Genomic DNA, 27,498 nt, shown 5'->3' on the forward strand with positions numbered 1-27,498 from the left:
AAGCAATTCTCGATAGCACGTAACAAGTTACCTAAGCCATTGATTGTCCTTGCTTTCACTGAGATTGATCAATTTGGTCAATATCTAGAGAGATACAATCGGACAGCGTTCTAGACAACTATAGCGCTTTCGTTTAGACTTCGTTGCATTCTAATTTCCGAAAGATAATCATGGCTTGTTTCAGTTCGGCTGGGACTGAGATTCGCTGTAGGAGTAAATTTCCCTACCCATGGTTGATGGGCTCTACATTGTACATTGTACGATATTGAACTCGGAAAGTCAAGTTCGCCAAATAGCAAAGAAGGTAATGAGCAAGCTCGGAAACGCACAACTGATACATGGACAGGAATTCCTCACGTCAAAAATCGCGACAGCGGAGCAAATCGACGTCATCCCGCCCCCAAATAAGGCACCCTCCTCCATGTCACGGCACACGAGATCCGACTTTACCAATCACATCCTCCCTCACCATACCTTAAGGGGGAGGATATTCTGCCAGCAGCTCCCGCTATTCTGCCACTAAGTGTGGCTACGGCTACTACACAACCGCCGGTCTCGGGTATATATATAAGCTAAGTTTTACGTAGTTAGTATTTAAATAGATTAGACTAATTAGAGGCTATTAATTAACTTATAGTTAATTAAATTATTTTAATAAAAAGTACGGTAATTAATAAATTAGCTTAATTCGATATAATTAACGAAGTAGCCTAATTAACTATTTAATTAACTACCTAATTAACTACCTAATTAACTACTTAATTAATTATTAATTACTTTATATAGCCTATAGCCCGTAATTTAGCGACTTTTTTTACTTTAGCCTCGTGCTCTATTTTAGTTTTATACTTATTAATAAGTCTATTTATTTTACTTTTTATTATAAGATTAATATTATAAATATAATCCTCGTTAGTTAGATTTTATAATACGTCTAATTATATAAGATTATTAATTAATTAGGATTACGACTTTATAAGTATTAGTAACCGAGGAGCCCTTATAAAATTAATCGTATTATTATTAATTATATTAATTACCTCGTTAATAATAGCCTATTAGTACCTTTACTATATTTTTATACTAAGCTCGTATATATTAAAATTATATATAATCTCGAGGCCTCGTTAAGTAAAAGTAGCCCTATTTAGTATTAAAAATATTATTAATAATAGCGGCGCTAGTACGGGTACTACTTTTACGTATTTAGTAGCTTTTTTATACTTAAATATAGAGAGCTTTTATTTAAAGGAGGTATTTTAATTAATAACTAGCTTTTTTAACTTACTTATTATAACTACTATAATACTTATTATAGAGCCCTATAAGTAACCCTTATTTCGGATTTATAGGGGATTAAATAGGGGGATAAAAGTATTATTATTAATAATAGGCTCTAAGCGTTACTAAAACTAATATAAATAGATCTTTTTTAATAATATTAAGGTACCGTTCTTAATATATTACTAAAGGACGTAATAATAAAGTAGCTTATAAGTAGTTTAAATTAAATAGTATACGTACTTTTTTAATAGCTTTTTTAATAAACTTAAATTTAGCTATTTACTTAGCGTATTAAGTTTTTATAAGGGTTATTTAAAGGTATTATAGTATATATATAAACATAGTTTTTTTTAAAATAATTTTATAATAGTACTTAATATTTTAGCTTAGTAACGGGTTTAATAAGTACTAATTATAACTACTTAACTTATTTAAAAAATAACTAATTTATTAAATACGGCTTTAAAGTTACTTATATAATAATAAACTCGTATTTTAATACTTATATATAAGGATTTAATAATTAACGTAGTTAAGTAACCGAAGTACTTAATTTAGTTAACCTAAGTAAGTATAAGTTTTTTATATTATAACTTAAACTAAGTATTAATAATATAATTAACTACTATTATAAAGTACTTAATAATTTAAAATTTAAATAATTAGTTATAGTATATAGCTATTAATTAGTTATAGAGGAGATTATTTTAATTTATAAGGAATTATTAAAAGTAAAGGTTATATATAATTATACTAATTTCGTTTTTCGTAACCGGGCTAAAGTAACGCTAGGTCTAAGCTAGTACGTTAAGGTTAACGTATTAATAATAAAGTACGTATAGTACTATTTTAAATTAGGTATTATTATTAAAGGTATTAAGTAAAGTAATCTCGCGATTTATATACGTAACTTATAAAAAGGGAATTTTATAGGCCCGGAATAATACTAATAACTAGTTAATAGCTTAACTATAATTAGCTTCTTTTTTATTAAATAAAAAGTAGCTCGTAATTTAAAAAGTATAATTATTATTAGTTATTTTATAAATATTAAATAATAGTATATTAAATTAGTTAGTTTTATATATAGAATTTATTAATAAAATATCTAGATATTATTAAAGTAGGGAAATTGTAGTAGTAAGTATAATAAATAAGCTCGTAATATAGCCCGCGTTATTATATTAGAAGCGGTACTAGTACTTTATTAAATTACGTAATTAGTTAAATAATTACTCAATAAGGGTCCTATTATTTAATTTATTATAGTAATAAGTAGCTAATATATTAAGTATATTATAAATAATAATATTATTATAATTATTATTTTTTAATTATAAGCTCGAAAGGATTTAAATAGATCGAATACCCTTATTTTATTAGTTAATAATTTAGTCCTTTTTACTATATAATAATACGTAGTAGTAACGTATAAAAGTATTAGTATTACTAAATAAGTAGTTATAATAATTACGGAAGTTATTAATAATAAAATAAAAGAGCTAATTACTATTTAAAAAGTTAATAATAATTTATTAGTAGTAGTTTATAAATAAGGTTAAGGATTTATAATACTTATTTAAATAGGTTAATATTACGACTTAATACGCATAATAAGGCTAGGGCCTCGCCCCATAGGACCTACAGTAGCTACTATACTATATATATAAAAGTACGGACTTAGGGTAACTCCCCTTAGGACGGAAGAATTATAAATAAGTTACGTAACTACGATTATATAATAAAATAAAGAACGGACGCCCGTAAATAAGTAAGATAAATAATCGTAAATAAGTAGGACGGATAACCGTTTAATAAATAGTTAAATAATAATAAATAAAAATATTATAAAGGATATATTTAAAAATAAGACTTATATATAATATAGATTTAAGCCGGGCTTAAGGATAAACTTCCTATAGCTTCTTTAATAATTAACTTAGTATTAGATTTTATAATTATTTTTAACTATTTTTACTAAGAACCCTTTTTAATAAAACTACGATTAATTACCGAAGCCTTATTTATTTTACGACTTATAAATATAGTTTTAAAAAAGCTATCCCCGATTATAATACTATTTACTTAGTATTCGTAACCTTAACTTTTATTAATATACTTATTATAACTAGCTAGCTATAATACTTTAATTACTCCTATTTAGTAAGTTTATTTTATAAAAACTAACTAAATAGTACGAACGATATTTTTTAAAATAACTTTATTTACCTTCTTAACTAGCCCTAAGGGTAAGGGACCTACTCCTCTTAAAAGCCTAAATAAAAAAATAAAAAATACTAAAGATTCCGAGGAAGAACTTAACTTTATTTTAGAGATCTATACTACTATATAAAAACGCTTTAAAAAAAACGACGAAGATATTACCTAAATATAAGTTATACTTAACGAAGCTATAAGCTATTTAAAAACTAAGACTAGGGAGGCTAAATACTTAACTTAATAAGTTAATACGCTTTAAAAAGCTATTAATATCGTTACTACTCCTTTTTAAAGAGGACGATAAAAACTTAAGCTTAATACGCTAGTTACTTATAATAATACCCTAAGAACCCTTAAGGGATTTCTAATCTAAGTTAAGAACTATTAGAACTTCTATTACGGGGATTTTACTAATAAAACTAAAAAAGTTATATATGCCGCTAGCTTCTTTAAGGGACGAGCTTTTAAATAGTTTAAACTAATTTAAAAAGAATACCTTAATAAAAAAACGTTTAATAAATACTTTACTAAAGTACGTAATATTTATTATAGCTTTAACGGGTTTAAAAAAGCTCTTAAATCCTTATTTTAAGATCCTAATAAAAAACGATAAGCTAAACATAACCTTATATAGCTACGATAGACTAAATTAGTAAAGGAATACTTTACTAAGTTTAAATATCTTAGCGTTTAGCTAGATCTTATAAATAATACTAAAATATTTATATTTTACTAAGGACTAAAGGACGAAGTTAAGGACGAACTAATCCGACTTAATAAACCCGACGACTTCTTTTAGTATAGCGAGCTCGCTATTAAGCTTAATAACTAACTCTATAAAAAAAGAAAAGAAAAGAAAGAACGTAAGTAAGAACCTAACTTAGGACGTAAGTACTAATAATAACCCTAGCGTAGTTTTTAAATAAACTAATAACCCCGTAATAATTAAAATAATAATTAATAAAACACTACTTACAGATAATACGGAGGACCTATAAACCTTAGTATTACTAAATATAAAGAACTATAATAAAAAAAAGACTTTAAGTACTATAACTATAATAAGCTAGGATATATAGCTAAAAACTATTAATAACTTAAGCGTATCTAATACTAACCTATTTTAAAAAAGCGAGCTAATATTATAAATAAAGAAGTCCCCTATAAGTAACTCTCGTAAATAGCTTATTACGATAATAACTATCTTACTTACTAAAATAGTAAAAAATAAATAGAATAATACTTAAAGTAACTTAAGAACGACGGACGATTAGGGTATAATACTATACTATTTTTTATTAAAACCCTAGCGGTAATAGTAAAAGAAGTAAAAATACCTACTTACCGACCCTATACTTTTAAAAAAAATAATATTAAATATATTACTATACTCTCTTAGATTTATAAGAATATAGAAAAGAAAGCTAAGACGGACCCTATTATAAAAAATATATTTTACCTTTTTAAAAAACGAATTAAATAAAAACTCCTAGCTAGTATAAAAAAGTAACTCCTTAAATTTAAAAAAAGAGGACCCAATACTAAAAAAATTATAAGTAGCCTCGTTTATATAGCGTAACGAAACTATATAAACTAAGAATAATTTATTAAGTTTAAAAAAGAGCTCGATTTAAATAAAATCCTAACTAAATCTATTTATATAATATAAAAAGTAGATAGTAATAAAAAATTTATTTATAAAGTTAAGGAATAACTTAAGGACCTCGTACGTAAAGATAAGATCGAAGTACTTAAAAAACTAACTCTTAACTTCGGAGTTATAAAAAAAAGAAAAATTAATTTTAACTTTAAAAAAGAAGATATTAAAATAAGAACTAGCTCTTTCTATTTTAATAAAATAAAATTATTTTATAATTTAGACGAACCTCGTAACGTTACCCGATAACATACTTAGATAGAAATCGATTATAAAGTACTACTTAGTATTAATAATACTAGTTCTAAAGAGGATAACGATAAACTATAGTATAAATATATTTATTTATTCGAGGATAACTAAACTATTTAGTTCTATAGAACTAAAGAACGTAAAAAGATTATAATAACCCCCTATATAAATAAAGATTATTCTCTATTTAACCCTAAAGACCCCTTTTATAAGGAATTGTTTTGGGTAGAATACTTAAATAATAAATACTTCTTATACCTCGTATATAAATAAAATAGCCGTTTTTATTTATAAAAACGTAATAATAAACCTATTAGGGATATTTATATAGAGGACTAACTACTTAGCTAGATATTACTAAGCTTTGATAATAATAACTAAGTAATATTTAATCTAGACCCTAACTTCTTTATAAAATACTTTAATAGCGAATATATAGAATAGGAAGACTATAGATATAATTAATACTAAATTTATTATATTAAGAAAGCTAAGGTATAGAGGGAATAATAAGAATTGTGCGAGTAAGGTACTTAATAAAAGAAGCGTATATTAAAAAACTAAGAAAACTAATCGTAAAAGAACGATAAAAGGCGAGAATAGAAAAAAAGTTCTTATATATAACTAGATAACGTAACGACGTATACTTACGAATTAACCTTAATATTTACGAACGAGGATTAAATACTATTATTAATAATAGCGTATAAAAAACCTATATCTTATTAAGAGTAATAAATAAACTTAATCTACTATAAGTATAAAAAAATAACTTATATTGATTATAAATAGTAAAAAGAGAACGAGTTAACTATAACTATAGATATATTAATCGAGAGACTATATACCTCTCGATATATATTAATAATTAGCTAGAATAACTATAATATAATATTATAAAAATTAGAAATATCGACGTTATCCTAGGAATCTTATAGTTACGAAAGTATAACTTACGGATAGATTAAATTACTAACTAGGTCCTCTAGGAAAATCTAATTATTAAACGACCTAAAAAAAAAAAGGGTTTAAACGGATTTTTAATAACTCCTAAAAAACGGGAATAAGTACGATATATAGCTTTTATTAAAATAATAAAAAGCTCTAAGAAGTTCGCACGTAGTAATAACGATCGAGGATTATAATAACTCTAAACTATACCTAAAGAGTACTAAATATATATAAAACTATTTATAAAACCTAAAGAAATAGAATTATTAGAATATAGTAGCTAGGATATAAAAATCGAACTTAAAGAAAGAGCGCAACCTAGGTTCTATTTAATATACTTAATGAATTAAAAAAAACAAGAATATCTTAATAAATATATTAATAAGAAGCTTAAAAAAGGACATATTCGACTATTAAATTCTCTTATAAAATTCCCTTTATTCTTTATACTAAAGAAGGGTAAGAAATTAAAACCTATTATCGACTATAAAAAACTTAACGAAATTATAAAAAAGAATTATTACCCCTTATTATTTATTACTAAGCTTAGAGATTTATTTTACGGAGCTAACTAGTTTATTATTATAGATTTTAAAAAAGTATTTAACTAGATTCGAATTAAAAAAAGAGACGAGTAGAAAACGGTATTCTAAACTTATAAAGGACTCTTTAAATACCTCGTTATACCCTTCGGACTTACTAATACTCCGGTAACTTTTTAAATAATAGTTAACTACGTACTCCGGGAGTACGTTAATATCTTTATTATTATCTATATTAATAATATTCTTATCTTCTCCCCCGATTTTAAAATATATAAAAAGCATATTTATATAGTATTTTAAAAACTCTAAGATACTAAGTTATATACCGAACTCTCTAAATATAAGTTCTATATATAAAAAATAGATTTCTTAAAATATACTATTATACTAGGATAGATCTATATATAAATATTAAAAGTAGAAATAATTAAGGACTAGCCTATACTATAAAACATTAAGGACGTATAAGGATTTTTAGGATTTATTAATTTCTATTAACAATTCCTTAAGGACTATATTAGCATAATTAGACCTCTTAATAACTTAATATAAAAAAATACCCCATTCGTTTAGGATCTTAAGTATAAAAAAGTATTTATTAAAGTTAAGAATATAGTCGTTTTTAAACTAGTTATTATAATCCTAGACCTTCGAAAACCTTTTAAAATCGAGACTAACGCTTTAAACTTCGCTATAAGAGTAGTTTTAAAATAATAAAATAAATAAAAAAAGCTTTACTTATATTACTTCTATTCTAAAGTATTTTATAGAGCAAAGTTAAATTAGTAAATTTATAATAAAGAACTTATAGTAATTATCGAAGTATTTCGAGAATAGAGATTATAATTATCTAGAACTAAGTACGAAGTTATAGTTTATATAAACTATAAAAATTTTATAAACTTTATAATAAATAAAAACCTAAATAAACGATAAGTTAAATAGAGCGAGTTCTTATCCGAATTTAACTTCCGAATTATTTATTAAAAAAGTTTAGAAAATAGTAGAGTAGACGCTTTTAGTAAAAGGCCCGACTACGAAGTCGTAGTTCCTAAAAAAATATAAGTTATTTTTAAATAAAAAAAGGACGGTAGCCTTATACTAATTACGAAGCTTTTTATAATAGTTAAAAAGATTAATATTAGCCTGATTAAAAAGATAACCCCTAAGCTTATTATAAAAATTTATAATATACTAGTATACGGTTACTAAGGAATTATTAAAACGTAAAAACGGATTCGCTAATATTATAATAAATCCACTATACGTACTAAAATTATAGAAATAATTAAAAATTATGCGACTTATAAAAAGAGTAAGAATAGCCCGTATAAACCTTATAACGAGCTATAACTACTATAACTATTAATAAAAGCATAGTATTTAATTATATAGGACTTTATTATTAAACTACTAAAGTTTAGAGAACTATTTATTAAAGTATAGTACGATAGTATTTTAGTTATAGTCGACCGACTTACTAAGTTTGCGCACTTTATTCTTTATAAAGAATTAAGTACTATAAAAGACTTAGTATACGTATTTATTAAGGTTATATTTTTAAACTACGGTTTACTAAAAGAAATTATCTCAGATAGAGATAAGCTATTTATTTCGAAGTTTTAGAAATCCCTAATTTCGTAACTCGGTATAGATTATAAACTATCGATATTATTTTATTTATAAACCGATAGATAGATAAAAAGGATTAACTAGATCCTTAAAACATACCTCCGTTATTACGTAAACTACGACTAGGACGATTAAGTAGTACTTCTATTAATAACCTAGTTCGTATATAATAATATAGTTAACGAAAGTACGAGAGAATTTCTATTTTATTTTAATTACGGATTTTAGTTAATAGTATATAGAGAAGTATAATAAGGACTATAAGCTATAAAAGCTATAGTAGACGTAAGTAAATTTAAAAAAATCTATAGGTAAGCCTTACTAAACCTCGAGTTTATATAATAATATATAAAAAAGAACGTGGATAGATTAAAAATTAAAGGACTATTTTTAAAAAAAGGGAATAGTACCTATTTCCTTTACTATAATATTAAAATAAAATAACTAAGCGATAAATTAAACTATAAAAAACTTAGACTTTTTAAAATTATTAAAAAAGTCTTATTAATTAATTACGAATTAAAATTACTAAATACGATATAATACTATCTTATTTTTTATATTTTACTACTTAAACCTATACTAAAGGGTTTATATATAGAAGATTATATTATTATCGAATTAAACTAACTAGAGTACGAAGTCGAACGAATTATTAACTATAGAATTAGGAATAAAATACGAGAATTCTTTATTAAGTAAAAAAACTACGGATATAAAAAAAATATATAAAAACTTATTACGAACTTCTAGAACTCCCAATAATTTCTCGAGGAGTATTAAAATTAAAATTAAATTTAGAACTCCTAGCTATTACGGCATCCTAATTAATAATTTTAAAAGTATTATTAACCTATATTTTACGGGCTACTAAGGAAGTATTTTTAAAATCCTTAGGGAACTCCTCTAATATAATACGACTCTTTTTAAATACTATTCGCTTTTAAAAACGAAGACGCTCTAACTTAGATAATAACTTATTTAATTTAGCTTAGGTTTATTAATAAGCCTTAGCCTTTTTTTATAACTCCGTAACCCTTTTTTAAAACCGTAACTTTTCTACTTTTTCTTTACGATTAAAATAATTAGACTCCGTTACTAACTAATTAACTATATTTAGTTAGCTAAGACTTATAAATAGAAACGTAATACTTATAAGTATAGATAGTATTAATAAACGTATTATATAAAATACCTAAATAATAATACGTTTTATAAACCTCGAAATTAAAAAGAACTAAATAACGGACCCCTTATGAACGATAATTTAAATAAAGTATTATTTTTATACTTTTATTAAAAAAGCGAATAATACGTAATAATTTATAACGAGACATAGTTATTAAAGATTTCGATTTTTTAATTCGACCTAATATTATATTAGTATATTTTAAAAAATACTTAATAATTCCTTAACCTAAGAATAGACGACCTACTTATAAACTTAGAAGACTAGACTTTTAAAAAAAGAAGCTAATATTACGACCTAATATATATAATAAGGCCAGGGCCTCGCCCTATAAGACTTATAGTAGCTATTATACTATATATATAAAAATACGGACTTAAAGTAACTCCCCTCGGGATGGAAAAACTATAAATAAGTTACGTAACTATAATTATATAATAAAATAAAGAACGAACGCTTATAAATAAGTAAGACAAACGATCGTAAATAAGTAGGATAAACGACCGTTTAGTAAATAGTTAAATAATAATAAATAGGAATATTATAAAGGATATATTTAAAAACGAGACTTATATATAGTATAGATTTAAGCCGGGTTTAAAAATAGACTTCTTATAGCTTCTTTAATAATTAACTTAATATTAAATCTTATAATTACTTTTAGCTATTTTTATTAAAAACCCCTTTTAATAAGACTACGATTAATTACCGAAGCCTTATTTACTTTACGACTTATAAACATAGCTTTAGGGAAGCTATCCCTAACTACAATACTATTTACTTAGTATTCGTAGCCTTAACTTTTATTAATATACTTATTACGACTAGCTAGCCGTAATAGTTAACTTTATAAAGTATTATTATTTTTAATTATAATACGGACTATAAGTATAATAATAAGTAATAATAGTTAGTACTTTAGTAAAGGGCTTATATTAAATAATTTAGACTACGAAACTAGCCTCGTAAGTAGCCTCGTTAAGTACTACTTTAGCTTTAAATAAGCTAGAGAAGTACTAATTATAAAATAAGTAGTTATACTTTACGTAACCGTAATTATTATAATTAATAATATATTAATAAATAAAGGGATTATTAACTTCGTAATTATTCTCTTTTTATAGTATATTAACGTTAGGAATAGCTTTAATTAATGGCGGTAGTAACAGCGAGGTTAACGAAGTAGTAGTTATAAGTAGGTAGGTAGGTAGGTAGGTAGGTAAGTGGGTAGGTAGGTAGGTAAGTGGGTAGGTAGGTAGGTAAGTGGGTAGGTATGGGTAGCTAGGCTCCGTGGTCGGAGGTAGGGCCTGCCGCAGCCACACTTGGTGGCAGAATAGCGGGAGCTGCTGGCAGAATATCCTCGCCCTACCTTAATTGCTTGTCGTTTTCTCTGCCCATTATTCCCGTTTTGCTACTACACTACTTGCTACCGCACGCGCCACAAATCTCGATGGAAAAGTCTTGCCATGGCTCGCCTGGCTAATGCGGCACCGCCACACCGCCACAGATTCAAACGCGGCCGGTTCACTGTGACGTTGGTACGCTATGCTGGCCGCGGGTGATGGACCCAAACGCACGTTGATCGATTGACAGAATCCACCGGTCTAAATTCTCCGTCACAGCAGTATCAGGGAGCGCATCGGTGATTGCTGGTGCGTTGGTGGTTGGTTGAGCCAAGTATCTCTCGAGACGCTTGCGGGCTCCACTGTGAAGCAATACATTGCGCGGCTTCGTAAGATCTTCACATCCTTCTTCCCAAAGGTGATTTTCGCTCGTCACCTGCTACTGGAGAGCAAGGCGGGCAGGCCTACCAGCCAGAGATGCAACCATCACGTCAATCAAGGGAAGCCGCTGAATTTCACTATGGCAGCAGGTTTGGATCAACATGGCAAAAGATTGGGAAGTCTTGTTGTATTTCCACCCTCTTCGTGCTTCTCCTCCCAAAACGCCAAGCCTATGAATAAGAGGGTTCCGAATGTGATCCCGCCCCTGGCGACTCCAATAAATCCATCATGCCTTCATCCATGCCTCCCCACTCGCAGTTGCTTGTCATCATCGACGAAGCATCTTTTTGGTACGGATTACTCTTTTTTTCTTTGGTTTAGACATCATCATCTCTCCTCCCCACAAGATTACATCAACGACGTCCGCCGCGGCCCCGGCCGGCACCAGGCATTCCGCCGCCCATGCCCGGCATACCACCCATACCACCCATACCCATCTGCTGCATCATGGCCTGCATATCGGGCATGCCACCGCCGCCTCCGCCGCCGAGCATCTTCATGAGGCTGCCCATGTCCGGCATCCCGCCCCCGCCCATACCTCCGGCGCCGCCCATGCTCTGCAAGCGCTTCTGCATGGCCGCCATCTGCTGTGCCTTGTTGCCGCCGCCCATGGCCTGCTGCGCGCGCTGCATGTTCTTCATGTTGCCGCCCATCTTCTTGGCCATGCCCGCCATCATCCGCTGCTGCGTCAGCAGGTCCTCCACTTCGCGCACCGAGGTTCCCGACCCGTGAGCGATTCTCGTCATCCGCGTCGGTTGCTCGATAAACATCTTGCCGTCCGAATCAAGCTCCTTCTCCGTCATCGAGTCGCAAATGTAGATCATACGCTTGAGCTTGGCGCTACCCTCCTCGTCGTCCATGCCCTGCATCATACCGCTCATGCCGGGAATCATGCCCGCCATCTTAGATAATGGACCCATCTTCATAATATTGGATAGCTGGTCCCGCAGGTCGCGTACCGTAAAGATACCTTCCGTGATGTGTTTTATCGTGTCCTTCTGGTCGAGCTTCAAACTTTGCACGTGCTCCACCAGTCCGGCCATGTCGCCCATGCCAAGCAGCTTCTGTACGAATTGTTGTGGTGCGAAACGCTCAAAGTCGAGCATGTGCTCACCCGTACCGATGAATACGATAGGGGTATGTGTTGCTGCGACGGCGGAAATGGCACCACCACCCGCTGCGTGACCGTCCGTCTTGGTGATGATGATGGCTCCGAAGTCTGCTGATTCCTTGAACGCCTTGGCCTGCGACTCGGCCTGCTGACCGATGGATGCGTCGAGCACCATGATCGTCTCGTCGGGTCGGATTGCCGTCTGGATGTCCACCATCTCCTGGAACAGAGCCTCCTCTTGCCTGTGACGACCTGATGTATCCACGATGATGATCTCGAACTTCTCCTTCTTGAACTTTTCGACACCGTCTCTTGCTACCACCGCCGGGTCCGTCTCTGTCAGGGAACCGTAGTATGGAATCTTCGCCTTGGTCGCGTTCTGCTTCAGCTGGTCAAAAGCACCAGCACGGAAGGTATCAGCGCACACCAGGCAGGCCTTGAAGCCTCTCGCCTGGTAGTGACGTGCGAGCTTGGTACATGTTGTCGTTTTACCGGCACCCTGCAGACCGACAAACATGATGATGTTGGACTTGCCCTTCTTAGGCTTGAATGGTTCGGCATGAGGATCGACGAGCTTGACAAGCTCATCGAAAACGGACTTTTGAATGAGGCGCTTCTTGTTGACGGCGGGCGGGAGCTCCTTAAAGTTAACGGTACTCTTGATCGATTTTCGCAATTGGCCGACGAGGCGCACGTTGACGTCGGCTTCGAGAAGGGCGGAGCAAATCTCCTTGAGCATGCCATCGAAAGCCTGCGACACGGATACAGATCTTGTTAGCAGCTGCTGATGCATCTCACGGCGGCATCGTGTGGCGACGGCGACGGATGGTTCTGCGGGGTAGGAATGCGGCGCACCTTTTCGTCGAGGTTGGGCTCTCTGGTGAGATTTGTGACGGCCGTGTTGATGCGACGACCGAGATCTTGAAGAACCATGGTGAGCGGTTTGCGGCTACCGAGCCGACTTGGGGTATCTCGAAGGGGGTTCTTTTGGCGATGCTCTCGAGTAACGGGAGGACGACGTGTTGCAATTGGGAATTTGGCTTCAGGGTGGGATGTGGATTGCTGCGCTAGCCGTCCAGTGCCACCACGCCGGAATCCATGGATGTGACTGGTGAAGCGCCCAGTGTGGGGTTGGTGACCTCAACCGCGGGACATCGGATGCACCGTTTCTCCAGACCCCAGGTATCGCCGTATACTGTGCCTAACTATCTGCACTGTAGTGCCTGGTACTGTGAAGCTATTCCCAGATATCACAAACTTCGTCAACCTTTGGCCATTTATGACCCCTCTCTTTGGAATCTAGGCCTAGTATTTCTCAAATTCATTTAAAAAAGTCTCCTCGCAGAACAATGGTCGTCAAGGTATCGATGTCAGCCACCCCGTCTAGAGTCCTACAAATTCCATCGTCACAAACTCTCAATTAAAAATTCAGCACCTCGACTACTAACGGAAAGATTTGTCAATGTTCTGGCCTGAAGCCTTTTAGGTGGCGCTCAACCTGCGGTCGTTTTGCATACGCCTCCAAACCTCAACGGCCCAGGGTCTCTGCACATGTCTAAGGCTGCAAACTTACGCCCACATTTGCTGGTTTAACGCCCCCTTTCTCCCTCGACGGCGTCTGCAGGAATATTATCTCAAAGTATAAGTCAGCTCAAGTGATCTTACGATACTTTCTGTCGACCAGCTTGAGCGTGTTGGCTTTGACTATCAACCATCGGGAATTGGAAACACACATTAAACTTTTACCTTTATTGCAGAAAATCCTCGTCGACATGCAGCCACACGATTTAAAGCCAGCAATGTTCACACACATAGCTCCATACTATCTCGGAAAGGTCCTGTGTGAGAATCGTGCAGACCAAGACAGAGTAGACTTCCGAGAACACTCGGCTCATATATAGGTCATCATGCTCTTTTCAAACAATACCTACAAGATGAGAATTCTTGAACCTAGCTCTTCTCAGTCGTCAAATCGTTACACGGAAATTCCAACAAGATGGGAATTTACAAGGGTCCGGTGACTTCTTTCAAGAAGATCACCAAGCTTATCGTTACGGCCCTTCTTTCTAATGGAAAAACCATCCAAGACTATCGCCTCATGGATTCAGCAAAAGTCAATACCATTGACCGCTTCCATGAAGGCGCCAGATTCCCTAGAGGCATCGGCACCAATCAGAGCAGCTCTCCCGATGACTACAGGACCGTCTTCAACGGCTGGGAGGTGAACAGCGCCATGAAGGGCCTCGAGAGGGAGTACGGCGTCCAGCTCACTCAAGCGCCCTTCGATACCTATTGGAAACAAAAGTCCACCGTCGCCTTCCTCCCCGTCCCCGACGGTGTCAGCCGCGTGGAGCGCAAAAATTACCGCGTTTACCTCACCGCCGGCGTCCAGGCCCGCGAGCGCGGCGGCCCAGACAGTCTTCTTTACTTCATCTCTGACCTCCTTTGGGCCGACAAGCACAAGGCCATGCTCGTCTACAACACAACCACCGTCTTTACACTCGCGCAAGTCCGACAAGTACTGTCCCTCGGCATCGTCATCTTCCCCCTGGTCAACCCAGACGGCAAACTATGGGACGAGCGCTGGAATAACTGTTGGGGCAACAACATCAACCCTACTTCCCGCCCCTCTGAGAATGGCATCAACGGTATCGGCGTCAACATTGATCGCAATTTCAACTTCACTTGGGACTACCGCAAGATCTACAGCCATCAGGCTCTCGACGTCGCCTCCGACAAGCCCGAGCATGAGCTCTTTCACGGCCCCGCACCCTTCTCCGAAGCCGAGTCGCGGAACATGGCGTGGGTCATTGACCAGTATCCATCCATCAAATGGTATCTCGACGTCCACACGAAGAACCGCATCGTGAGCCACGCGTGGTCGGACACTCCAATCCAGACCACCAACCCCGAGATGAACTTCCGCAATCAGAGCTACGATGGCAAGCGCGGTGATGTGAACACACAGTACGGCGAGTACATGACCCCTAAAGACCACGACATCTACAAGGATATCTCGAACAACATGGCCGAGCAGATGGAGAAGGTCTCTGGCGAGCCTTTTTACAGCATCGACAAGCTCCGCAAGAAAGGACGGGTCTTCCAAGGCTCTTCTGGGGCTGCCATCGACTGGGCGTACAGCAGACATGTCGTGAACGAGGCGGCTACCAAGATTATGAGCTTCAAGCTCAAGTTTGGCATTTCGGAGGAGGAGGCGGCGGAAACTGGGCAGAAGGGCGGGTGCCAGTACTACCCGTCGCGCAAGATATACAAAAGGGGTATCTCGGAGAGTGCTGTGGGATACATGACCTTCCTTCTCAATGTCGCCAAGTATGAGAACATGAAGGGTCCTTGGCCTTGAACTGAAAATCGTGAACCAAATAATACAGCTCGGGCCGCACATAGAGCAGGAATCAACTACTCATCCCCTCCACTTCATTTTATGGCTCTGGTTGATCATTTTGTCTATCCTGGTACCTCTATGTAGTGTCTCATGTCATTCGTGTCATCTCTCATGTCTCAGCCATTCCAACATAAGCCGTATCGATGGTTTACGCATGACACTGTTCATACATTTCATGAGGGCGCCTGTCCAAAGTCTAGCTGCTGTAACAGTCCGTCATGAATTTCCTGCTTTCTTGGGCAAGAACCGGGCTTTCACCCCAGTGAGCATCGCCATGAAGTAGTACTGTATCTCTGCTTCAGGCGGCATCTCAACCTCCAAATCGAAGTGCTCCAGAAGCGCCGGTATCGTCTTGTAAACGATCAGCTCCGCAAGGTGTCGTCCGGGACACATCCTTCCGCCCCCGCCCCAAGTAAGATTAAACCGTTCCATACCCTTGAGGTCCCTTTCCGTGTCCAGCCAGCGGTCCGGATGATATTCTTCCGCGTCTGGGCCGAATATTAAAGGGTTCCTGTGTAGTGAGACAGGGTTGCAGCCGACGGTAGTCCCGGATGGAAAGGTCTTTCCATGGACTGTAAGTCCTTCAGGGGGCACCGTGCGGGGCAGAGCCATCCCGAGGACAGGATATAACCGTTGCGCTTCTTTAATGGCTGCTTGCGTATAGTCTAAGCGGATGGCGTTATCATACACCTTTGGGTCTTCGGCCGCGGAGCAAACTTCCTCGGAAATCCGTTTCTGCGCCTCAGGGTGTGATCCGATCATGGACATGATGGACGTCAACGCGGAACACATGGTCTCATGTCCGGCCCCGAAATTGGTGATGGCCATCCGACGGAGATACTGCTCCGTGAATTCGGGCTTGTCCTTGTGTAGCTGAATCAGATCCACGAGGAAGTCTTCTTTGCGATCCTTCTTCGAGACCGGCTTGTTCGCCAGGGACGAGGTGACCCTCCGCGAAACCTGCCGGTAGACGCCGGTGAAGAATGGCTTAAAGTTCTTTGGCGTCTTGTACGTCACGCGCCAGAGGTTAGCAAACGTTCTCCCGCATGCTTTGGAGAACAGCTCCGCCTTCACGGCAACAGGGAAGAGCCCAAAGACGGATTTGCGTCGCCAGCCGAGGTAGCCGTGGGTGCTGGAAGAGTGGTCTGTGTGGTCGCGGAGGTAGTTTGGTGACCAGGTTAGGACGACAGCTGAGAGGGACTCGACGGCTATGATGTGCATCCATTCCTTGAGGTCTACTTCGGCGCCGTTGAGAGAACGGAGCGTGGCTATCACTCGAGCTAGGACTGCGTCGAGAGCAGGTTCGTGCCGTTTGAGGTATGCTGTCTGGTAGAGCGGTCCGATGAGACGCCGTTGTAAGCGGTATCGTTGCGTGTTACGTTCGGATAGTAAGTCTAGTGTATCTGGGGACGAAAAGTTCGGAAAGGGTGTAAAGGTGATGTCTGGTCTTTGGAGGGCAGTTGACACTGTAGACTTTGTGTAAGCTGGGGGAGTGAAATGAGATGAGGATTGTCGTAACGTACAATAGAAATCGGACTTTTCATAACCACTACCGGCTCCTGTAACCGAGTAAGCATGAGATGAGACCTTCTTCACAATATACAGTCAACATACGATAAATGTGCTTGAATGCATCTACAGAATCGAACCAAACGTCATTCGGCCCAACTCTCACGACCGGCCCGTACCGCTTATGAAGCGTCTTTCCCAGCGTGAGCATACGCCCGTTGCGAACATGGTAAGCATACCACACATTCGAAATGGCAGCGAGTCTGGGTCCAGGTACGCGAGCCAAAGGGTGAAGAAACAGACGGTACCCGACGACAATGAAAGCGACGAGAATGAGTGAGGATGACGTGAGTAGCACTACGTTACGGAGAAACGATACTACGCCGTAGACGCCGAGCAGCGGGCTGTATCCTCCGAGCGCCGGAGAAGGCATCGCAAACCCGGCGCTTCGGACGGGAGCGCGCGATAAGGGGTTGGACGGGGGCGAGATGTAAGGTAAGGTAGGATGAGTGAGGTAATACGGATAATGTGGGTGAATATGTAGGCAGGGTGCGCGTGATGCGGCGGTTGTGGCTTTGCAGCAAGCGGCGCGCCGCAAAGCAGAGAAAAATTTCGCGGGGGGCGCTGGTGGGAGAGCTGCGGCGCGCACACGCCATTCGGACCGGCCCCACTGTCCGGAACGGGGAATCGAATAGGGGGCTGAGCCAATTGGCTTTCGGGCGTCGCCGCTGGGTTTCCCTTGCATTCTTTACAGATACAATAATGCCTACTACCTTAGTCTCGACTGTGTATCCGTAGGTAGTGCTACGGTGTATTGCATCTTTACCTCAGCTACGACTTGAATGGCAAGGCAAGGCGGGAGAAGGGCTTCGCTCGGGGCTAGATTTCTTGGTCTGCTTTAGAAGGGACCTGGGAAGCTTACGCTTGTGCAGCTGGGATCACATAGGGCTCTTATGCGCCGTCTCAGGGGTGGACCCTGCCGTTTCGCTGCTGGAGAAGCCCCCATGGGCCATAGCTCGCTCGATGGACCGTCTGTGGGTTGCCTCCGGCTTTGGATGCCGAACTTTCACGCTACGCAGGCCATGATGGATCAACAGTACTCATTGTGATGCAATTCCTATGAGAATTATAGTCGGTCTCTAGTGTTGCTATTCCCATCGCTGGTTTTGTCGGTTTATGAAGTCCAAGTAAGCACTACCCTTCTGCAGTCGTCGTATGTCCGGGGAGATAGGGGATCCAACAGACCATGAACAATCAAGTTACTGACTTACTCGAGCTGGCGGCTACAAGGCAAGTGCCACTTCCAAGTTTCGATGACAGCTCCGTTCCCGGTTCATCCTGGATCGACCAAGAAAGATTACCGTTGCAGTGAGATTCGCTCTCAGACCTCGTTCGTCCGTCTGGAATTGATCATCGATCTGGTGTGCCACGTCAACTCGCCTCCAATACCCAAGTACTCCCGAGACCCTGGAATGTTCAAAATAGCTTTATCTTTAAGATCCCGTCATCCTAGGATGTTTCAAAACTTTAGCCGAATTATAAGACGGATCATATTATCTCTCATCACGCCTTTGATACTGGCTTGAAAGATTGGTGGAAGAACATCTCTGATCTCTCACGTATCATCGTGGCCAAGTTGTTTTTTGTCGAAGATGAAGAGAAATTGCTAAACGGAAGCCAGCTTCCGTAAAATGGCACTTTGTTGGCAATGAAGAAGAAATTCGATGAAACCTCCTGAAGATCATTGGAATCACATGTACTCGTAGCCTCCGTCGAACATTACCTTTGGCACGCAGAGTCTAGGTTGGAACGGCAAATCCCGCTACGGGGAGACAAGAAGCTGAAAATCATCATCTAAAGAAAACCCGCAAACGGGGCAACTATTGGATGGAGAAACTTTAGTTGTCGATCTGAACATGGCTTCATATTCTCCGTAATGGTGTGATGCTCCAGAGACTGCCGTCAATTATGCTTCAACTGCACGAGGCTAAAGCTCTACACAGATAATACCACGGTACAAACACCAATGATTGGCGTGAAAGGCGGACACTTGCAGACAGCTCCGACCCATGTCTCGTCAATTTGATCCCACATCTCGGTTGATCGACGCTTCTTGGTGAGCTTGAATCAAATTGATTGTGGTGTACGTCGCCCTGTTGGAGTAAATCAAGCTAACGGTTTCATCGACTCTGCAACTCCACTGAAGCATCTTACCACAACTGGATACAATGATTGGAGCACGTCAATCCCAATCGGGATGAGCCTTTCGAAAACCAGCTCAACTTTGTGACGAACATGTTCTCTTCCAAGAATAGATGCACGCAACATACGTACGGCAGGCTGAGAACATCAGGCTCAGAGGTGCGTACGCAAAACCTAAAGCTGGACAACTGGCTGGTAGGGAGCTGAGAGTCCACGTCATCGAGGCAAGCTCCATTGTAAGGGAGCATAGGGGGGCGATGGCATCTTCCGTAGTTTCTAGCGCTTCTTTTCCCAGCCTGTCTCACTCCCTTTGATCTCGCTTTGAGTCACAAACACGCAAATGCTAGTTCTTCTTTTTCCCGGCCTCAAGGGTCTGGTGCATGACAACTCCGAAAACTCCCTTTTGGGAAACTTCGGCCATCATCGTCCGATGTCTGTACAATATGCAAGCAATTTGGAGGATAAAGTCTCCAAAAAAGTGACAATTGGTGTCAACGCAAGCAATTCCGTCGCCACATTCCTCAAAGCGGTCGACTAATCCGCCCCTGGCCCCGGGCCACCGGCGCAGCCCTTCGGGGCGCTACCCGGGATCCTAATTCGGGAAGTGGGCGGGCTTGCGTGTCCCAGCCCCAAGTGCTGTCTCGGGAGAGCTTTTTTGGCCTGTTTGTCCCTGCATAGGATTAGGGGGCCAGAACAACTTGTCAGTGACAGGCGTTAACAGCGTCGAAACCAGACGTTTCGAAACAAACGGTCTCTCAAGGCCAATCGTTACCAAACTTTCAGACGCACTAGACCCGACGAACACCTCCTGTAGTCCCCCGTTGCTGGATACTACCAGGCCCCAAAGTGGCTTACTGTGCTGTGTAAACCCTGGTGTCCCTTGTCGGGGCTTCATGGAGCCATCTCACTCAACTTGACACCGCCCTATCGCGGCTGGGCCAACGATGAACCAAGACGGAAAGCCGCGCAAGCAGACATGCCACAGCATACTATGTTCAGTCAAGCATTGGAACAGCTCCCCACAGTGACAATGGGGCTTTTCTCCGTGCTTTCTCGAGAGTCGATCATAGCGTCACGGAATATTCCCTGATGGGCCCAGCCCGCGATGGAGCCACTGGGACATCGAATTGCGGAGCTGAGCCGCGTTGTCGTCAACTCCTCGACTCGAAGACGTGCTGAGCATGTCACTTGGGTGTAAGTCGAGAAACTCGAGCTAAACCATCCCATCATCGGTGTCAGTATAGTATCGAAAAAAGATATAAACGCATCGGATATCCAACTAATCCAGACTCTTCTTTTCCTTCTCATCACCACACTCATCTCATCTTATCTCTTCTGCATCTTCTTTCTTTTCCTCAACAACCTCACTTGTTCTACCGCAACCCCCCTTCTTTCTTTCTTTTTTACCTCGACATCACCCTTTTTTTCAACAACTTCACTTCAATCATTCGCCAGGATGCGTTCCAACCTCATTTTCGCCCTTGTTACCGCCATCGCGGCCATCAGCTCAGCGGCGCCGGCGCCCCAGGCTTCTGGTGCGCCCCCGTCCGGCACTGGGCTGGCCCCCCCGCCCCACGGCAGTGGAGCTCCCCCGAGCGGCACTCCTCCCCCGCGCCCTTCCGGCACCGGCCTGCCTCCCAGCGGTGCCCCACCTTCCGGCACACCCCCGGCTCAGCAGCAGCGCCGCTTCCGTGGTATGATGAACCGTCGCCAGAACTCTGCCCTGCCCTCTGGGCCCCCGCCCTCCGGCGCACCTTCCGGTGCTCCCCCGAGCGGCACTCCCCCTCCTCGCCCCAGCGGCGTCGCTCAGCCCAGTGGTGGCGGCCACGGCGGCTTCGGTGCTCAGGAGGCCGGTGCTAAGCCCACTGGTGCTCCCCCGTCCGGTGCACCTCCCTCCGGTGTCCACCCGAGCGGTCCTCCTCCCTCTGGAGTTCCTCCCTCTGGTGCTCCCCCCAGCGATGCACCCGCTCCTACTGGCAACGCCAAGCGTGCTGAGCCCTCCGGTGCTAAGCCGTCTGGACCTCCTCCTTCCGGCGTCCGCCCCAGCGGTCCTCCCCCGAGCGGCGCACCCCCCTCCGGCCTTCCTCCTTCGGGCCCTCCTCCCAGCGGTGCCCCTGCTCCTACCGGCAATGCTCGCCGCGCCGAGTCTGCTCCCGCAGGCCCCAAGCCTACCGGCCCTCCCCCGTCCGGAGTGAAGCCTTCCGGTCCTCCTCCTTCTGGCGCTCCTCCTTCAGGTGCCCCGCCTTCTGGAGCTCCACCCTCTGGTGCTCCCGCTCCTACTGGCAATGCTCGCCGTGCTGAGTCTGCTCCCCCAGCCAAGCCCTCTGGCGAGTCTGGACCTCCCCCTTCAGGAGTTCGCCCTAGTGGCCCTCCTCCCTCTGGTGCTCCTCCTTCTGGTGCTCCTCCCAGCGGCGCTCCTAAGCCCACCAACGCCAAGCGCGCTGACGAGTCTGCCCCCGCCGGTCCTAAGCCTACCGGTCCCCCGCCTTCTGGAGTGAAGCCTTCTGGCCCCCCTCCTTCCGGCGCTCCTTCCGGTGCTCCTCCCTCTGGTGCCCCTCCCTCCGGTGCTCCCGCTCCTACCGGCAATGCTCGCCGCGCCGAGGACGCCGCTCCTACCGGTACCAAGCCCACTGGTGCTCCTCCTTCCGGTGCTCCCCCCTCCGGCGCTCCTTCTGGAACTCCTCCCCCTAGACCTTCCGGTGCTCAGGCCGAGGGTGCTGCTCCCTCCGGCACCCCTCCCCCTAAGCCCACTGGCACCCCCACCGGCCCTCCTCCTTCCGGCGCACCCTCCGCTCCCGCCCAGAAGCGCGCCGAGTCCGCCCCTCCCTCCAAGCCTTCCGGCACTCCTCCCTCCGGCGCTCCTCCCTCTGGCACCCCTCCTCCTCGTCCCAGCGGTGCTCAAGCTGAGGGTGCTGCTCCTAGCGGAACCCCCCCTCCCAAGCCTACCGGCACTCCCACCGGCCCTCCTCCTTCCGGAGCTCCTCCCGCTCCTACCCAGAGCGCCTAAATAGCTCTCTCGCTAGAGAGTCACGAAGACGATCATCAACGATAGACTTGAAGTCATCGGTTCAGCCCGCACAGCAGCAGCGAATTTGATACCATCTTGAGTCTGGGTTTGTCTTACCAGGAGACATTGGGCCATGGCTGTCAAGCATTGAGAGCAGAGAAAGAAAGAAAAGGTGGATGTTGACACGAGACATGGGACAGTTGACGACGATGGCGGTGATCACTTGGCTAGTCATTTTTGCTTTGTAGATATTGGTTGAGATTTTTGTGGGCATTGTATCATAGCATTTCTTTGAGAAAATCTGAGAATAACAGCGCTGTTACTCGAAATCGCTTCTTCCCTTTTCGGCTACTTTACTATGCAATGATGACCCAATTGATGTTGAGCTGCACTGAACTTGTGGATACATCCTTAAACTGTTGCCTGAAGGTTCCCGGTTTTGTCCTACGCGTGGCTAGCAAAATTGGGTTACGACGAAAAGATAAAGTCTCAGCTCTATCCGTACTGCATTGTGGAATAAGAGGAAAAGGTAGGAGGGTCGTATTGCCAGCCGTTGTACTAATGCATGCAGTCATCAAGGGGCCCCGGAATATCAAACTCTTCTCGTCTTGCATGATTGGTAGAGAGGTACGAATTCCTGATTTACAGGGGACCTGGTTGTCAGCTTGTATGCATGCGCCAGGGGTAACAACCCATGGTATCACATGGCATCATTAGATCCTTCGATTCCTTCAGTGCGATAGCTGGCGGCTGTCGCAGTTCAGCTCGGAATCTGGCTAGGGTTCTCAGAGACACAGTGACAAGCCCATCAGGCCATGTCCCAGGCAGCAGGCTTAGCCAAAACTCAAAAACTTTAAGATAGACACTATCCTCGCAAAATACGCTAGGGAAGAGGTTCCTTCGCGTTGTGGGCTTGACATCTTTAATGATCCCTTCATGAATAACCTTCCACGACCCTAGGTTCTAGCTCCCGCAAACGAGCAGCCCTGACTCGGACGATCGCGCAGTTCAATAATATCGACAATGATTTCTCAAGCTCATCGGTCGACGAACGGCCCGCAGAAGGATGAGCTGATCCATCAAGATGAGGCAGGGCATCGAACTTCTCACAAAACCGTGCCCAAAGTCGTGGAATCTCATCTGGGTGATTATGACATTTTGCCAGCCAGAGAGAACACCCTTGACAGCGTGGGGGAGCCTGACACATACTCGACTTTGAGATGGTGGTACATGGAAATAGGATGTTGTTTTCTCGCCGTTGCAAGTCTCGTCGCTCAGGCAATCGTCCTGTGGCAGTACGATGGCAAGCCGCAAGATGCATGGCCAAGCACGATCCTGACCCTCAACGGTCTGATCGCGATTCTGTCTACCGTCTGCCGCGCGACCTTCATGATTGCTGTGGGTTCCATTCTCAGCCAGGCGAAATGGAATCATTTCTCTGGAAAGAAGGGTGGATACCATAGACTGGATGACTTTACGTTGATCGACGACGCCTCGAGAGGTTCATGGGGTAGCTTGCAGTTGATGTGGAGGTTCAAGGGAGCGTAGGTCTTGAATCGTATTAATTACACCAGAAATCTACCAATGCTGACAAGGATTTTAGGCACATTGCTTGCGTTGGAGCTGTGTTGACAATGTTGTCCCTTGCTTTGGGCTTCTTCTCCCAGCAACTGATCACTTTGAGGATAGACCAGGTTATGAGCAACACGCAAGGCGAAGCAGGTACCGTTGCCAGAAGTCAATGGGCAAGCACGGTGTCGGGATACTCAAACTCTTGTAAGTCGCTCTCTTCTAGAGTTGGAGACGCAACTCTTCTGTTCGTCGCATGATCATAACACTTTATTTTTTCCCAGGGAACCCCCTATCACCCACGAAACTTGCCATGTACACCGGATTCATGTCTACGGAAGTCAACTTGCCGCAAGTGACCTGCCCCACTGGTAACTGCACTTGGCCCATCGTTCCGACCGTCGGTGTCTGCGGCTCCTGTGTCGACCTAACATCGGAGATCAAAATGAACCGAAGCTCTTCTGCGAGTTGCGTTGTGACTGCGCCTGACGGTGCGCGTCTTAGTGGTTACTGCGGCACAGGATCCGACTGGATGCCCGTGTTCAACATCAGCACTGGCTCGAACCGCACCTTCGAATCCACAGATCCTCGAATGATCAAGGCGGACGCGCCCAATCTGATTGCGCAATTCAGCGGTCTCGGTATTCCTGGCGGGATGCCGGCGACGACCCCACTTGATGACTCCCACGCGGCTGAGTGTGCTCTGTGGTATTGCCTCCAGGCGAGGAATATCAGCGTAGAATCTGGACAGCTGAAGGACGAGATTGTCGATACCTGGAGTGAGGTGGATGAAGGCTCGACTTCCACCGGGAGAAATGTCACATTCGTGAACATCCCGGCCAACTTCAATACCGAGGCAGGCAAAAGCTACGGAATGGGTCCATTTCAGATGTACGCCATGAAAGCATACGCAAAGACAAACATTATAGGAAACGTCAGCGCCGATGGGACTTTGGGGATTGTCTTCACCTCGGCGTCTCCCTTTGCGGACGGAATGCACGCCAGTTTCGGGGACGTCGGCAGCTGGATGGAGAGACTTACAAGAAGCTTGACCAACGACGTACGCCTGAACAGTAACGACACTACAGGCAACGACGCTTTCAGAGGTACCGTGATGGCTACCCAGGTTGTCATTGTAGTGCGCTGGGCTTGGATCGTATACTCTGTCGCCCTGGTCGCTGTGTCGGTGATTTATCTCGTAGTTGAGGTTCTGCGAACGAAAAGGAAAGGGCTGCTGCCATGGAAGTCCGACGTACTTTTGCCAGTATGCATGAACATGGACGATGAAATCAGAGAGAAAGCAGCCGGCGGCATAGTTGAGCCTGGCGGCCTCAAGAGACTGGTCGGAGATGTTCCGGTTCAGCTCAAGGCCGATAGGACAGGCGTCATCCGGTTCGCGCAAGAGGTCAAGACCGATGGAACCCATTCGCCCAGAGAAAATGCGAATGAGTGACTTGTTAGGTATACCTGATCCTGTTCTAGGGCTCGGTTTGAGGACACGATGCGGGCATGTCAAGTAATTGAGGTATGGAGTGCAATGATATCAAGAATTCATGATGGAGATATGGCATGGAAGCTCCTACCAAGAGATGACTCTACAACGATCTAGCTAGCCGTACAGAAACCTCATCACGCCTTAGCATCTAGGACGTGCGATTCGTTCGCACTGACCTTGCTATGCATGAGCATCACTGAATCCTTGTCGCAGAACTCGATAACCTTCGTGACCTTGGAACCGTCCTCGTTGAAGTCAAAGAACCAACTGAATTCCAATTGAAGATTCTCCGAGCCGTCTTTGAACTTAATATCCGAAGAGGACGTAAGTGCCGCCTTTCGAGCTTCGGAGTCGACGACGAGGTTCGAAGTAGTAGTGGCCCCGACTTTGAAGACGGCGATATCCTTGGCGAACTGTGTTTGGTAGGCCGCGTTGTCGAGGATGAAATCGCCCGGTATACCAAATGCTTTGGTCATGGAACGGGGGAGCAGTTGGCGGGTGCAGTCTGGGCTGACCTCGCGGTTGATGATTGAGGCGTCATTATGCTTTTCGCCGTCTGTGTATGCCTCGAAGAAGGACTTGATGGTCGCCTCGACTTTTTTTCGGAATGCCATATTTGAGGACTCGGTACAGCGATTTGCGTTGAACTGAGAGTGGAAAAGTGAAGGAGAATCACCTGCGAGTGCCTTCGAATATCACTGATGTGTTGGCATCTTCTTATAATTATGCATTCCTGGCAGGTGTCTCAATGATCTCACAGGATTCAGACTCCTTTCATCTCACGTCAGCCTATCATTAGCTCCAGAACCATTAGCAGTCCACACACCCCGCGAAGTGGTGATTAGCGTACCAATTACGCCTCCTTCTGCATTAGGCATGAGACACTCGGCATTTTATTCGAGGGCTGCATACGATGTTCCTTTGAGAACTTTTGTCAACCAAAGGCCCTACGGCATACCCGGTAGGATTCTTGATCACTTGATATCAAGCCGCCTGCAATTACTTTTCAAGGAGAGTTAATAACATGTTTTTCAGTTGGCGTATTGTTCGACACTTGCATAACAGGAAACCTGTCAGGATTGCTTACTTCTTCCCTGAAGCCGTCTAATCACGGGCCAGTAAGACCCATATGCATCACGTAAATGCATGATGAATGGCCATATTCAACAGATATGTGTCAAGTGTCAAGTCAAATGACACAGTGACGTTGTGTAGCTGACCAGATCTACTTTCATACCAATAGGCTGTTTTCAGCGTCATCTTACTCCATTGGCAGATGATCCGATGCCGAGAGTCAACTTCGATGAGCTGTTCATAATAAGACAGTCCAGCGAACATGTCCCCTTATAGTTATTACCTTAGTCTCAGTGAGATATGATGGCTAGGGTGACGTACAGCACAAAAGCGTTGTTGGACCTCTGTCAAGCCTCGGGGTAAGAGATTGCGGCCAGTGGCATTCAATGATACAACAATGGCTTTGATACGGGCCTGAAGAAAATGCGGAACTTCACTCAGAATATTAGTGCAGTGTTTGCCGGCCTCAATGGCTTTTGGGATCAGCCCGGACTGGATACAGATTGATGAGTACGTAAGTTCGGTGCCCATGAGTCGTCTTGTTGCTTAACAACAGTGTAGCCTCAGGCTATGCCGAGTTCATCCTCGTTATTGGACCTGAGACGTTGCATAAG

At 42.0% G+C, this 27,498-nt stretch overlaps 7 protein-coding genes across 7 annotated transcripts; 3 read left to right on the top strand and 4 right to left on the bottom strand.

Annotated features, from left to right (window-relative positions):
* Positions 1–11,867: 11,867 nt before the first annotated feature.
* Positions 11,868–13,558, bottom strand: CABS01_06293 (signal recognition particle protein SRP54; the record flags this gene model as incomplete). Its single annotated transcript, XM_060539659.1, has 2 exons — positions 11,868–13,376; positions 13,424–13,558. The coding sequence occupies 2 exons, from the start codon at positions 13,556–13,558 to the stop codon at positions 11,868–11,870; spliced, it is 1,644 nt and encodes a 547-aa protein (XP_060404196.1).
* A 1,063-nt stretch (positions 13,559–14,621) lies between these two features.
* On the top strand, positions 14,622–15,986 carry CABS01_06294 (carboxypeptidase A; the record flags this gene model as incomplete). Its single annotated transcript, XM_060539660.1, has 1 exon — positions 14,622–15,986. The coding sequence occupies one exon, from the start codon at positions 14,622–14,624 to the stop codon at positions 15,984–15,986; it is 1,365 nt and encodes a 454-aa protein (XP_060404197.1).
* A 258-nt stretch (positions 15,987–16,244) lies between these two features.
* On the bottom strand, positions 16,245–17,970 carry CABS01_06295 (cytochrome P450; the record flags this gene model as incomplete). Its single annotated transcript, XM_060539661.1, has 3 exons — positions 16,245–17,494; positions 17,552–17,587; positions 17,643–17,970. 3 exons carry the CDS (start codon positions 17,968–17,970, stop codon positions 16,245–16,247), a joined length of 1,614 nt encoding a protein of 537 aa, XP_060404198.1.
* Positions 17,971–21,195: 3,225 nt separating this feature from the next.
* Positions 21,196–22,746, top strand: CABS01_06296 (chitinase-1; the record flags this gene model as incomplete). Its single annotated transcript, XM_060539662.1, has 1 exon — positions 21,196–22,746. One exon carries the CDS (start codon positions 21,196–21,198, stop codon positions 22,744–22,746), a length of 1,551 nt encoding a protein of 516 aa, XP_060404199.1.
* Positions 22,747–23,769: 1,023 nt separating this feature from the next.
* Positions 23,770–25,768, top strand: CABS01_06297 (uncharacterized protein; the record flags this gene model as incomplete). The annotated part of the gene is made up of 3 exons (XM_060539663.1): positions 23,770–24,290; positions 24,350–24,522; positions 24,600–25,768. The coding sequence occupies 3 exons, from the start codon at positions 23,770–23,772 to the stop codon at positions 25,766–25,768; spliced, it is 1,863 nt and encodes a 620-aa protein (XP_060404200.1).
* A 176-nt stretch (positions 25,769–25,944) lies between these two features.
* On the bottom strand, positions 25,945–26,424 carry CABS01_06298 (uncharacterized protein; the record flags this gene model as incomplete). The annotated part of the gene is made up of 1 exon (XM_060539664.1): positions 25,945–26,424. The coding sequence occupies one exon, from the start codon at positions 26,422–26,424 to the stop codon at positions 25,945–25,947; it is 480 nt and encodes a 159-aa protein (XP_060404201.1).
* A 642-nt stretch (positions 26,425–27,066) lies between these two features.
* Positions 27,067–27,415, bottom strand: CABS01_06299 (uncharacterized protein; the record flags this gene model as incomplete). The annotated part of the gene is made up of 2 exons (XM_060539665.1): positions 27,067–27,118; positions 27,168–27,415. 2 exons carry the CDS (start codon positions 27,413–27,415, stop codon positions 27,067–27,069), a joined length of 300 nt encoding a protein of 99 aa, XP_060404202.1.
* Between the last annotated feature and the right edge of the window lie 83 nt (positions 27,416–27,498).

Source organism: Colletotrichum abscissum, assembly GCF_030869225.1.
Source record: "Colletotrichum abscissum strain IMI 504890 chromosome Unknown Scaffold_13.1, whole genome shotgun sequence".
Classification (NCBI taxonomy): Eukaryota; Fungi; Ascomycota; class Sordariomycetes; order Glomerellales; family Glomerellaceae; genus Colletotrichum; species Colletotrichum abscissum.